The 14222-nt window shown below is 45.0% G+C and overlaps 1 protein-coding gene across 6 annotated transcripts in view; it reads right to left on the reverse strand.

Moving 5' to 3' along the window:
* LOC125449234 (zinc finger protein 229-like) overlaps nt 1-14222 on the reverse strand; it is a 43152-nt gene that overhangs the window by 6057 nt on the left and 22873 nt on the right. For 5 of the 6 annotated variants that reach the window (XM_059641596.1, XM_059641595.1, XM_059641594.1 and 2 more), the window contains one exon: nt 9956-11660. In XM_059641596.1, the coding sequence (XP_059497579.1) occupies nt 10090-11352 (1263 nt within the window). In that variant the 5' untranslated portion in view covers nt 11353-11660 and the 3' untranslated portion in view covers nt 9956-10089. Of the gene's footprint in view, nt 1-9955; nt 11661-14222 lie in introns of those variants that run through there. The other variant, XM_059641599.1, reaches the window with a different exon arrangement.

A 14222-nucleotide genomic window follows, 5' to 3' on the forward strand; every position in this document is an offset into this window, starting at 1 on the left:
TTGATTTAAAAAAAACAAATTCTCCTTCTGCCACAACTATGTCCTATGAACTCCACAATCTAACCACTAAGTAAAGACATTATGTCAAAACATTCCCTCCATCCCCACCTCGCCCAAACCATTCATCATTTTGAAGATCTTGATCTGCTCACTGCTCTTCCTTTTTCCTCAAGAAAGATACCACAACCTGTACCTAGGGGGTTCAGGTACATAATTCTTTGATGTTTGCTTCGCATGTAGACAGTGATTAAGGAGGCAATTAGCATGCTTGCCTTTATTGCTCAAACGTTTGAGTGTAGGAGTTAAAATGTCATATTGATGTTGTACAGGACGTTGGTGAGGCTCTTCTGGAGTACTGTGTCCATTTGTGGTCGCCCTGTTCTAGGAAGGATATTATTAAGCTGGAGAGGGTTCAGAAAAGATTTACTGGGATATTGTCTGGAGTGGAGGATCTGAGTTAAAAGGGTAGGCTTGGATAGGCTGGGACATTTTTCACTGAAGCATAGGAGGTTTAAGGGGTACCTTATAGAGGTTTATAACATCATGAGGGGCATAGATAAGGTGAATGGCAGCTGTCTTTCCCTGGGATTTCAATACTAGAGGATATATGATTAAGGTGAGAGAAGGAAGATTTGAAAAAGACATAGAGGGCAACCTTTTTTAAAAAGCAGAGAGTGATTCATGTGAGGAATGTACTTCCAGAGGAAGTGGTGGATGCAGGTACAATTACAAAATTTAAAAGACATTTAGATAAGTACATAAATATGAAATGTTTGGAAGGATATGGCCAAAGTGCAGGATTATGGTCAGCATGGACTTGTTGGACCATAGAGTCTGTTTCTGTGGTATATGACTGTACGAAAAAGCCCCATTTCTGTCAGTCCAGGATGGAAACTTTGAGGAACTAAATATGTCAATTGGTTTAAGTTTGCTGCATGCAAATTGTCCGCCCCAACCCCTGTAAAGGCACTTATAAAATACAGAATTTTCCTTCGCCTATGGATTACTCATCCAATGACATTACCATGCAACCACTGTCACCCCATCCCTCAGCACACAGGACATTCAAAATTGTAACAATCACTGCCTGTTACCAAATACTTGATGTGGTTAATTGGTTCATTCTTTGTTCAGTTAATTTGATGACAAGATTTAAATAGAAAACCAATTTCTAGGTACTACTTCTGTTCAGATAGTGTGGATGAGAGGTGCAGTGGGGCACACAATAGATCCAGGGACTAAAGTAAAACAACTTGGTTTGGGTTTGAACAATACCATGCATGTTACTTATTTCTTCCCTTGATACCAAGGCTTTGAGAGGTGCTTTTTATGGTGTGGGGAGCTAGAACTTGTCAATGTGTGTTTCACTTTTCTTGTCTTAAACCTAGAATTAGAAAATAGAAAATGTACAAAAAAATTCAAAAACAGTCAGTAACAGACAATCAGATCAACTTCACTAATGTTAGAAAGCCTGCGAGTTTCAGTAGTTTAACAGATATCCTGATACAGGAATAGGGCATGTTGTGATGGTCCTGAGGAGTGCAATTTCTGCAGTGTCTGAACCTGAATTTCCCCATGGATGGGACAGATTGTGATCATATGATGATAAGAAATAGGAACAGGAAAAGATCATTCAACCACCCTGAGCCTACTCCACCATTCATAGGATCATGGCTAATTTGACATTCCTCACGTCCTTTCCCCATAAACCCTGATTCCTCAACTGATCAAGAATCTATGTCAAACTTAAATATACACAAGGATTGCCACAACAGCTCTTGATCCCAAAATGACACATAACTCATTGAGAAGAAATTCCTCATCTCAGTCTTAAATTGGCACCTTTTTATTCCGAGACAATGCCCTCTGGTCCTAGACTTTCCTTTAAGGTCTGTGAGGGTGCAGTTTGTTCAGTGTCTCATAATAAACTGTCCTGTAACAGAGTAGGAGGTGATTTTCTACAGCAGGTGAATGGTATCTCCCCAGTGTAAACATGCTGGCATGCCACCAGGTGTTATGACAAAGTGAAACCCCTCCCACCAATAGGGTAGGCATTTCATGTTTCCTTGGTATGGTGGCGAGTGAGCTTGCAGTGCAGACGGTGAAGCAAATTGTTTCACACACTCTCAAGGTGCACAACGCCCCTTGCAGCAAGTGCTTGTGTTTTGTCAGGCAAACCTTGCATTGATGATTTGTCCACACTTCTAGCACACGACAGGTCTCTCTACACCATGATTACAGTTTGTTTCATCCATATTTAAAAGGAAATGATATTGAAATATTGATTAATCCAATCTTGAAGTGATATTTAATTTGGCCTTAAGAATTTCATGGAAGATGTAACCACAAGTCCAGGATGTAAATTCAGAACAGACATGACTTGATTTTTTATGGCACATTTGGTTTTCTTTCCTCTCTTTTGGACAGAAAGGCCAGTTTAGCAGGCAATGCATGTTCCTGGCCATTTGCAACTCACCTAGGCCCAGGCAAGGTACCCTTGCTCAATGTTACAAGTCATAAATCATGAGAGAAACAGCATTTTTGGGAATAACAAGTTTTGGGGTAATGTGAGATGAATTAGAACATCAAGAGACCACAGCTGCTGCCAAACTTGAAAGGGGTTCAGAAAAAAATTTACAAGAATATTGCTGGGATTGGTGGGTTTCTGCTATAGGCAGAGGCTGAATAAGTTGGGGCTTTTTATTCCAGAGCACTGAATGGGTGACCTTGTAGAGTTATAAAATCATGAGGAACATGGATCGGGCAAATAGCCCAGGTTTTTCCCCAGGGTAGGGGTGTCCAAAACTAGACGTTTAAGGTGTGAAAGGAAAGAAAATGGGATCTGAGAGGCAACCTTTTCCATACAGAGAATGGTGCATGTATGGAACAAGCTGCCAGAGGAGGTGGAGGAGGCTGGTACAATTACAACATCTAAAAAGCATCTGGATGGGTACATGAATATGAAGGGTTTACAGGGATATGGGCCAAATGCTGTCAAATGGGACGAAATCAGATTAGGATATCTGGTTGGCACAAAAGTTAGACTTGAAGGCTGTGTTTCCATGCTGTATAGCTCTTACAAATACAAGACAGTCAAATGGGTAACCACCTACGTGTTATTTCCAACAGTTATATTACACATCTTCCATTGATGTTGGAAAGGGGAAGTGCTTATGAGAAACTGAGGAACAAAACGGAACATCACATGACATCCAGAAATGATCAGAGATGGTGTCCTTTTGCAGCTCCCCCACTCCTTAAAACTTTGGAGATGAGAAAAGAGATAAGTCCCCATCCCTCACACTCTTCCCTCCTTCCTGGCTGAAATCCAAACCTATTGCTCCATTTCTTTTCTCCACTCCCAGTTATCCCACTTCCCTCTACCAGTTATAATGGGAACTGCAGATGCTGAGAATCCGAGACAACGAGGTTTGGAGCTGGATGAACACAGCAGGCCAAGAACCATTATAGGAGCACAAAAGCTGACGTTTCAGGCCTAGACTCTTCGTCAGAAAAGGGGGAGGGGGAGAGGATTCTGATATAAATAGGGAGAGATGGGGAGGTGGATTGAAGATGGATAGAGGAGAAGATAGTGGAGAGGAGACGGACAAGTTAAAGAGGCGGGGATGGAGACGGTAGAGGTGAGTGTAGGTGGGGAGGCAGGGAGGGGTGACAGGTCAAGGGGGTGGGATGAGGTTAGTAGGTAGCAAATGGAGGTGTGGCTTGAGGTGGGAGGAGGGATAGGTGAGAGGAAGAAAAGGTTAGGGAGGTGGTGACAAGCTGGGCTCATTTTGGGATGCAGTAGGGGGGAGTGGATACTTTGAAGCTTGTGAAATCCACATTGATACCATTGGGCTGCAGGGTTCCCAAGCGGAATATGAGTTGCTGTTCCTGCAACCTTCGGGTGGCATCATGGTTGCACTGCAGGAGGCCCAGGATGGACACGTCGTCTAAGGAATGGGAGGGGGAGTTGAAATGGTTCGCAACTGGGATGTGCAGTTGTTTATTACAAACCGAGCAAAGGTGTTCTGCAATGTGGTCCCAAAGCTTCTGCTTGGTTTCCCCAATGTACAGGAGGACACAACAGGTACAGCAGACACAGTATACCACATTGGCAGATGTGCTGGTGAACATCTGCTTGAAGTGGAAAGTCTTATTGGGGCCTGGGATGGGGGTGAGGGAGAAGGTATGGGGGCAGGTGTAACACTTCCTGCGGTGGCAGGGGAAAGTGCCAGCTGTGGTGGGGTTGGAGGGGAGTGCGGAGCAGACAAGGGAGTCATGGAGAGAGTGGTCCCTCCGGAAAGCAGACAAGGGTGGGGATGGAAAAATGTTTTTGGTGGTGGGGTCAAATTGCAGATGGCAGAAGTGTCAGAGGATCCAGAGGTTGGTGGGGTGGTACGCGAGGAGAAGGGGGATTCTCTTTTGGTGGTTATCCACCTCCCTCTCTCTCCCTATTTATTTCAGAACCCTCTTCCCCTCACCCTTTTCTGATGAAGGGTCTCAGCCCAAAATGTCAGCTTTTGTGCTCCTAAGATGCTGCTTGGCCTGTTGTGTTCATCTAGCTATGTTATCCTTCTATCAGTTTTTGGTTCTCCAGCTCTTAAATTCGAACGCGAGTGATAAACTCAACGATTTTCCTCTCTCATCACGAGGTCATCAAACCTACCTACACCGTAACCTCACCAAGATGGCCGCCCAATCGCCCGCCTCTCCAAGCAAAAGCTCCCCTTACCCTCACCAAGATGGTAGGTAGCCTGTTAGGTAACCCCTGGAGGAAACACCGCCTACCTGACCCGCCCGGACACCCAACTCACAAGATGGCGGTTAGCGAGCCCGCTACAGCGGGGCCTGTTTCCGCCTGCGCTGTGGGGGTAAACATCGGACCTGTGAAGTCCGAAGCATTACCCCCAAGCCACCACCAAACGTTGATAAAGTTGCCAGACTCCAGTACTGTGGTTTTCTTTCCTACCCTGTCTCAATCTCCTTCTGCCACACGAACCGTTCGTTCCTCTTCTTACAATCACCGTGACTGACATTGAGCATGCTCAGAGCATTGCCCGTTCCTGCTCCTGCGCACTGGGCTCGCATAATTCATTGATCGGGGGATTTCTGCTGCGCGGGTTATTTTGGGTATCTGCTACACCATTGATCAACTCGATGAATGTTTAATTCTACCGGAATTCTAATCGGCAAAAATCGTAAAATTAGTACTCCAGTTAGGAAGACACGTAATAACATCGAGAGCATTTAGAGTGGGCTAGGGCCTTAGTCGTATTATTACCCAGCTACACCCTCAACGAATTAAAAAAAAGCCAAACTTGTGCAATTCACCCACTCCCCCTCCCAATCTCAGATCGAAAGGCTGTGTTTGCTTCCAGCAAACCAACATGCTGTGCAGTTATGTGTGCAAGTTACAATAGATGCACAAATTCCAGTCCCAGTGCAATAGCAAGAGATGGTTGAGGGGAAATAGTCAGGTTGTTCAGACACTAAATCCGAAGTGCAACCCTGGTGTTTCGGACCATGCACCACATTCAATTCAGTGATCATCTTGCACTTGACGTGTCCAGTGTTGGTGACTGCATTCCACTCATGCTTTTCAGGAAGACTTTCAGTATGGTCACAGATTCCAAAACCTGCTTGACCCCGGTATGGCTAGCTAGGCACAGGATTGTCGATGCCCTTGATATTATCACAAAATACTTTGTGGTGTTCACTTTCTTTGGCATTTTACCCTCTCTCCTTTCCCTCTGCCAGATATAGGGATTCCTAACTCAGAATACTGAAGAATGAATAAAAACCGAAAGAACCGAGAATGCTATAAATCAGGAACGAAAACAAAGTTGCTGGTAAAGCTCAGCAGGTCTGGCAGCATCCATGGAGGAGCAAACAGAGTTAACATTTCGGATCCGGTGACCCTTCCTCAGAACTGATGGTGGCTGGGAAAACGTCAGTTTACGTGCAGAAAATAGGGAGGTGGGTGGGGTAGGGAGTAAACGATAGGATAGAGCCCAAAGAGAGAGAAAGACAATTGGACAGACAAAGGAGTTGCTAACAATCAGGCTGGGAGGTTCAATGGTTAATGGGGACTGTTAGTGATGAACAACGGGAGGTGTGGAGTGGCAGGCTATGCGGTAACAAGGCCTGGTGTGTTTGGTGGGGTCTGGGACATGGCTAATTTTAGGGCCCAAACTCCCTTTTCGCCTCCACTGCATTTGCTCCCGAGATGAGGCATTTCATTCCCAAACATCCTTTTCTCAAGGACTGCAACTTCCCCTCCACAGTGATCGAAAATCTCGGCTGTGTCTCCTGCATTTCCCACAACTCATCCCTCACACCCCGTACCCACAATAATAACCAAAACAGAATCCCCCTTGTCCTCACGTACCACCCTGCCAACCTGCAAATCCAATGCGTCATCGTCTGACATTTTCGTCATCCGCAATCTGACCCCATTACCAAAGACACTTTTCCCTCCCCACCCTTATGTGCTTTCTGGAGGGACCACTCTCTCTGTGACTCCCTTGTCCGTTCCACACTCCCCTCCAGCCCCACAACCCCCAGCACTTTTCCCTGCAACCGAAGCAAGTGTGACACCTGCCCCAATACTTCCTCCTTCAACCCCATCCCAGGCCCTAAGAAGACCTTCCACATCAAACAGATGTTCACCTCCACCTCTGTGAATGTGATATACTGTATCCACTGTTCCCGTTATGGTCTCCTCTACATCGCAGAAATGAAGCGGAGTCTTGGGGACCACTTTGCAGAATACCATGCTCAGTTCGCAACAAACAACTACACCTCCCAGCCGTGAACCATTTCAACTCCACCCACCTCCAATTGTTTGGACGACATGTCCATCCTGGGCCTCCTGCATTGTCACAATGACACCACCTGAAAGATGCAGGAACAGCATCTCATATTTCACTCGAGAACTCTGCAGCCCAAGCGTATCAATGTGGACTTCACAAGCTTCAAAATCTCCCCTCCCGCCAACCGCATCCCAAAACCAGCCCAGCTAGTCCCCGCCTCCCTAACCATTCCTCCCACCTCAAGCCCCACCCCATCTCCTACCCACTAACCTCATCCTGCCTCCTTGACCTGTCTAAGATAACAAAGTGTGAAGCTGGATGAACACAGCAGGCCAAGCAGCATCTCTGGAGCACAAAAGCTGATGTTTCGGGCCTAGACCCTTCATCAGAGAGCTCTAGGCCTGAAACGTCAGCTTTTGTGCTCCTGAGATGCTGCTTGGCCTGCTGTGTTCATCCAGCTTCACACTTTGTTATCTTGGATTCTCCACCATCTGCAGTTCCCATTATCCTTGACCTGTCTGTCCTCCCTGGACCGACCTATCCCCTCCCTAACTCCCCACCTACATGCACTTTCACTGGCTCTAACCCCACCTCTTTGACCGGTCGGTCTCCTCTCACCCTATCTTCTCCTTTATCCATCTTCTATCCGCCTCCCCCTCTCCCCCTATTTATTTCAGATTCCCTTCCCCTTCCCCATTTCTGAAGAAGGGTCTTGACCAAAACTTCAACTTTCCTTCTCAACAAATGTGATCAGGTTGTTGTGTTTGCAGGCTGGATCAAGTGGTAACATATCTCACCATTGTAAGCTCACTGGTATGTCAGCATACTTTCCAGCTGGGTCAGCAGGACGAGCAGTAAACGGACTCTCACCAGTTTCTAACCAAGATGGTAAATTAAATCCTTTCAGGTATGCAAATACATCAAATGCTAATGGATTGAGAAAGTAGCAGATTTCGGATGAGGTTTGGCTATAAGTTCTAGCCCAGAATTGAAAGTCTTTCTTTAATAATGCGGTATAGTCTGTATAAATGTAACTCATAAGCACAGCTTGTTAGAACAAACCTGGGAGAAGAAAGCTCTGAACTCATCACTGGAACTTTGTTCTCTACGATCACAGGAAGTAATAATTTTGTGCATTCAAAATTATGAAACCACATTAAAGATGACTTGTTGCAGTGAACTGTATTATCTCACAAAATGAGAGTGAGGGGGTGGGATTGAGATGAGCCATAGTCTGAGTCACAAATTGAAGGACAGGTGGACTGAGGAGAATAAGTTGAAGGGGAGGGCTAACAGATTCTGCACCAAGGAGCAGAGAGTGCGAGGATTGTGTGGGATAGGGATTTGTAGATTCACAGATGAAAGGAAAAAACAATGCTAAATAGAACAGGTCATTCCAGTTTCTATCTTATACTGACAATGGTAGGTGCTGCTGTATTAGAGGGAAATGATTAAAGAGAGAGAGGCAATGGCCTAGTGGTATTATTGCTGGACTATTAATCCAGAGACCTGGATAGCATTTTGGGCACCTGGGTTCAAATCCTGCCATAGCAAATGGTGCAATTTAAATTCAATAAAAATATCTGGAATTAGGGTCTCATGATGACCGTGACTCCGTTGCCGATTGTCAGGAAAAACCCATCTGGGTCTACTAATGCTATTCAGGGAAGAAAACCAGCATCCTTACCTGGTCTGGCTTACATGTGACTCCAAATCCACAACATTGTGGTTGATTCTGAACTGCCCTCTGGGGAATTAGGAATGGACAATAAATGCCTTGCCAGTGACATCCTTGTCCTGTTAATGTATAAAGGGGAAAAAAATGCCTATGACAAACTGAAAAATCTCGATCTTATGTAATTACTTAACTTATTCAGGATTGTGTTCTGGTTATAGTATCCTTGGTGTGGAAAGAGGCAATTCAGCCCATCAATTATTCAGTGATTCTCAAAAGAGCATCCCACCCAGACAAAGCCTCCACCCTTTTCCCATACTCCCTCATTTACCATGGTTAACACACCTAGCCTGCACATGTCTGGACACTGTGAGTAATTTATCAGGGCCAATCCACCTAACCTACACATCTTTGAACTGTGGGAGGAAACTGGAGCATCCAGAAGGAACACACGCAGACAAGGGGAAAATGTGCAAACTCCACACAGATGCCAGAGAGTGGAATTGAACATGGGTCCTTGGCACTGTGGGGCAGGAGTGCTAACTGCTGAGCTACTGTCTTGCACATTAAGGAGAAATGTCAGCAGGTTTAGTTTTACATCAGTGTGAATGGTAAACCACAGGATCTTGCATACTCAAGTTGGAATCTCATGTCATGGTCAAATATGACATCAAATGCATGAAAATTCTGGTTTGGTTTCAGATGGTTTTCTGGGAGAGGAATGGAGTTGGTAAAAAGAGAATTAAAACAATGGCTTTGTTCTCCCCAACATTTACTTAGGGAGAGAGGGAAAAAAAAGACAGAAAATAGAGAAGAGCAGGTCGGTAACAATGCAGATGCTTTAGAGGTAGACAGTGCACTCAACTTTGTCAAAGTCTGTAGACAGGACAAGATAGACTTGTCGCTTTGGATGACATTGGATGTCATTTGTGACTTTGATGAAACTACTTCAGTATTGTGACAGGGCAGAAACCTGATTGGAAGGATTTGCTCTTGGCAAAAAAGGGCATGGATTCTTTTGGCAGGTAGAGGTTGTAGGGATCTAAGGCTAATGTATTGAAGCAGTGATAATGATATCATATTTGAAGGAGGGTGACAATGGTACCGGAAGATCAAGACAATCAATGAATATGGGTAAGATGGGTGGCCAGCAGATTAGTGAATAGGGTGGAACAAGCTGTGGGTCACATGGACAAAATGAGCCCTGAAAGAGCTTGAGAGAAAATGGAAGGGGACACTATTCAAAAATGCAGGTTTGGGAGGATAGCGGAGGAAACGTTAGACACAGTTTGGGCTGTTGAGCGAAGCAGCAGAAATATCTGATCATATTGTTTCAAACTGAGTAACAAAGAAGCTCCATTATTTCCTCACACTTGTTACAGATGAGGATGGAGGAGAAAAATAAAAGAGAGGGAGACCCTTTCAAAGAAGTGATTTGTGTAAGATATTAAAATGATTTGACAATATGTTTGTAAAAAAGACTATTTATTTGACTTAGATCCAGAATGTTAATGCTTTCATTTGTGCTTGAATTTATTAACCTCAGCAGAAACAGAAGCCAAAGATAGGGTTCAATGTGGAGGTGATGAACAAGAAATATCCTTATTCGTGAACTCGTTGGTGACTCAACAAGCGAGATGACCGAGTGAATCCTTTCCCACACTGAGAACAGGTGAATGGCCTCTCTGCAGAATGAAGTCGCTGGTGTGTTAGCAAGCTGGACGAAAGTGTGAATGTCTTCCCACACTCCAAGCAAGTGAATGGCCTCTCGCCAGTGTGAACACGTTGGTGTATTCGCAGATCAGATGAATTAGTGAATCCCTTTCCACACTCAGGGCAGAGAAATGGTCTTTCTCCATTATGATGTCGCCGGTGTCTCAGCAGGTGGGAGGATGAAATGAATCCCTTCCCACACTCGGGGCAGGGGAACGGCCTCTCCCCAGTATGAATGCGCTGATGCCTCTGCAGGGTGCCTGAATCAGAGAATCCTCTCCCACACTCAGGGCAGGTGAATGGCCGCTCCCCAGTGTGGACTCGCTGGTGTTTCAAAAGGTGGGATGAATCGGTGAATCCTTTTCCACACTCTGAGCAGGTGAACGGCTTCTCTCCAGTGTGAATGCGCTGGTGTCTAAGCAGGGTTGCTGACTCAGTAAATCCCTTCCCACACTCTGGGCAGGTGAATGGTCGCTCCCCAGTGTGAACTCGCTGGTGTTTCAAAAGGTGGGATGAATCAGCGAATCCCTTTCCACATTCTGAGCAGGTGAACGGCTTCTCTCCAGTGTGAACGCGCTGGTGTCTAAGCAGGGTTGCCGACTGAGTGAATCCCTTCCCGCACTCTGGGCAGGTGAATGGTCGCTCCCCAGTGTGAACTCGCCGGTGGATTATTAGGTCTGATGAATTAGTGAACCCCTTCCCACACTCGGGGCAGGTAAATGGCCTTTCTGTAGCATGACCTCGCTGGTGTATTAGCAGGTGGGATGAGGTAGTGAATCTTTTCCCACAGTTGGAGCAGGTGAATGGCCTCTCCCCAGTGTGAATTCGCTGATGCACAGTGAGTTCATATGATCGTCTGAACCCAGTCCCACAGTGTGAGCACCTGAATGGCCTCTCATCAGAGTGAACAAGTTGATGGGACATCAGTTCCCGGGCACTTTTGTAGCACTTCCCGCAGTTTGGACATTTAAAAGGTCGCTCATTAGTGTGAACATGCTGGTGGGTCAGCAGATGAGAGGACTGAGTAAATCCCTTTCCACACTTGGAGCAGGTAAATAGTCTCTCTCCGGTGTGACTGCGTCGGTGGATTTCTAGCTCGGAAGGAGATCGAAATCCCTTTCCACAGTCCTGACATTTCCATGGCTTCTCCATGGTGTTGGATCACCAGGTTGGATGATCAGTCGAAGCCTTATCCACCCACAAACACGCACAGTCTCTCACTGGTGTGAAACATTTGGCATCTTTAACTGGTTAAAATTCCTTCCATAGGCAGTGTACTGGGATGCTCTCAGTGCTTTTCTGGTCACAGTGATGTTTAAAACCATTTCTCACAGATATATTGGAGCTAAATTTATGCTGCCACACTTCAAGGATGTTGAAATCCAGTTCCTGAATTGAGTGACTTAACCATGATGTTTGGTCTGAATTTTTAAATCTTCAAATCCTTCCCTTCTTATATCCTGTAAAGAGTTTACAATAACATCAGTTAGTAGAGGATAGAAAATTAGAACAGAACATTCCTGTGTTGCTGCAACATTTTTCTTCCTCCCACATTCCTCCAAAACTCTAAAGTTTGTCTCCCATATTCTACGTCCTCTGAGAGCAGAAATCCAAACCAATGCCACCACTTCTTTCCTTGACTGCCAGATTTCTTCCTCCCTTTACTCTGGCTGGTTTCTCAAAGTCCTGCAGGCATAAGCTATTGATTTAAAAGGAAGGGTCACTGAACCCAAAATGTTAACTCTGATTTCTCTCCACAGATGCTACCAGACCTGATGAGCTTTTCCAGCAATTTCTGCAAATGTTTCTGATTTCCAGCATCCGTGGTTCTTTTGGGTTTTTTTTTTACATAAGCATAGGCCATTCAGCCCAACAAATTTGTTCCACTTTTCAATCAGGTAATGGCTAATCAGCTACCTCAATGTTATCCCCAAATTACTCTACATTATTTATATATGTCAAGTTTTGTGTTGAACATGCTCATGCTCAGTGACTGATCTTCCACAGCCCTTAATAGAGAATTCCAAAGATTCTGTACCCTCTGAAGAAATTGATCATCATCCAGGTCTTAAACGGCCTTCCCTTTTTCAGAGACTGTTTCCCCTGCTTCTGAACAGCAGCCGGGGCAACATCCTATCGACACCCACCCTGGAAGAATTCAGTAAGATAAGGTGAGAGACGACCTCATGCTTTAAAACTCTTAAAACATACAGGCCCTCTCTCCTCAAAAACAATCAAACCAAAGGGCGGCACGGAGGCTCAGTGGTTAGCACTGCAGCCTCTCAGCACCAGGGACCCGGGTTCAATCCCAGCCTCAGGTAACTGTCTGTGTGGAGTTTGCACATTCTCCCAGTGTCTGCGTGGGTTTCCTCCGGGTGCTACGGTTTCCTCCCACAGTCCAAAGATGTGCAGGCTAGGTGGATTGGCCATGATAAATTGCCAGTAGTGTTCAGGGGTGTGTGGGTTACAAGGGGATGGGTCTGGGCGGGATGCTCCAAGGGGCAGTGTGGACGTGTTGGGCCAAAGGACCTGTTTCCACACTGGAGAGAATCTAATCTAACTCACCCCAGTTATCTGTTACAGTCACTCAATGTCAAGTATGTCCTTACTTAGATTATTAACACATTAAATGTAGGTATGGGTTCACCAAGGTTCTATGCAATTGTACCAAGACATTCCTGTACTTGCATATCCTCAAAATGAAGGCCAACATGCTTTTGCTTCTCTAGGTGTTTGTTGCAATTACACACTAGCTTTTCGTGACTCAAAAAATGTCACAGAATCAGAAAGAGAATCACACAGCTACAGAGCCTGGAAACAGATCCTTTGGTTGAACATCCCAAACAAGTTTCCCAAACTAAACTGGTCCCACTTGCCTGCATTTGGCCTATATCCTTCTAAAGCTTTCTATTCATCAAGTCCCTTTGGAGATCAACATGTCTCACTAATGACTGAATAGTCTGCTTTCTTTTCATGCCAAAGTGGATTAGTTCATACGTATTGATATGATATTCCAGAGACCATATTCTTCATCATTCACTTCACTCACCCAAGTCCCCTTGAAGCTTCCTTGCATCCTCACAACTTGCATTCCTACCCAATTTGTGTCATCAGCAAATTTGTGAAGTGTAGTTAGTTAATCACGGAGGCGGCTAAAATGAGGTCCTGAAGAATAGCCAGCAAAACTGACTCATCTAAGTCACAGCAGTAATACACACAGTGCCAGTGGAATGCAGTCAGCACTGAGTACAGCAGGGACAGTGTGTTTTGAAAGTCTGGCAATGTGGGAGTTCAGTGAAGTGGGGAAAGAAAGTGTACATTTGGTTTTCCTTTCTTAACTGTTTTAGAACCTGGTACCTCAGGAGTCAGGAGCCAAAACATGCTCAGTTTAGAAAATCCAGAGTGAAAAACAAGTCTGGCAATGTACAAGGGTCATATAGTATAAAAGGACTATGTGAGTAATTTGATTAGGACACGTGAGTTAGGGGAAGGTCTATAAATTTAAAAAGTACTAAACTTTAGTGCACATAGCTAAAACCATTTACCTGTTTAATTAAGGACCACATAACATTCAGTAGCAAGTGATATTTGCATCAATAAAATGGTGGTAAAGAACAGTAATTAATTTTACACGATGAATTACATTTAACTGTTTAGCACAATGAGACAGGAATTGTGTAGCAGCTGCTGCATTTGAGCTTTTCTGGATCCAAAAATTATTCCAGCAAACGTGTTTCAGAGATGGTAGGAACTGCAGATGCTGGAAAATCTGAGATAACAAGGTGTAGAGCTTGATGAACACAGGCCAAGCAGCATCAGAGGAGCAGGAAGGCTGGCGTTTCGGGCCTAGACCCTTCTTCAGAAAAGATTTTTCATGTGTTCATCCAGCTCTACACCTTGTTATCTCCAGAAAACGTGTGTTGGGATTGGCCTCCTTATCTGAGGAAGGATGTTCTTATTGTTGAGGAAGTGCAGTGAATGTTTACCAAATTGATTCTTGGGACGGCAGGACTGATGAATGA

Source organism: Stegostoma tigrinum, chromosome 42, assembly GCF_030684315.1.
Source record: "Stegostoma tigrinum isolate sSteTig4 chromosome 42, sSteTig4.hap1, whole genome shotgun sequence".
NCBI lineage: Eukaryota > Metazoa > Chordata > Chondrichthyes > Orectolobiformes > Stegostomatidae > Stegostoma > Stegostoma tigrinum.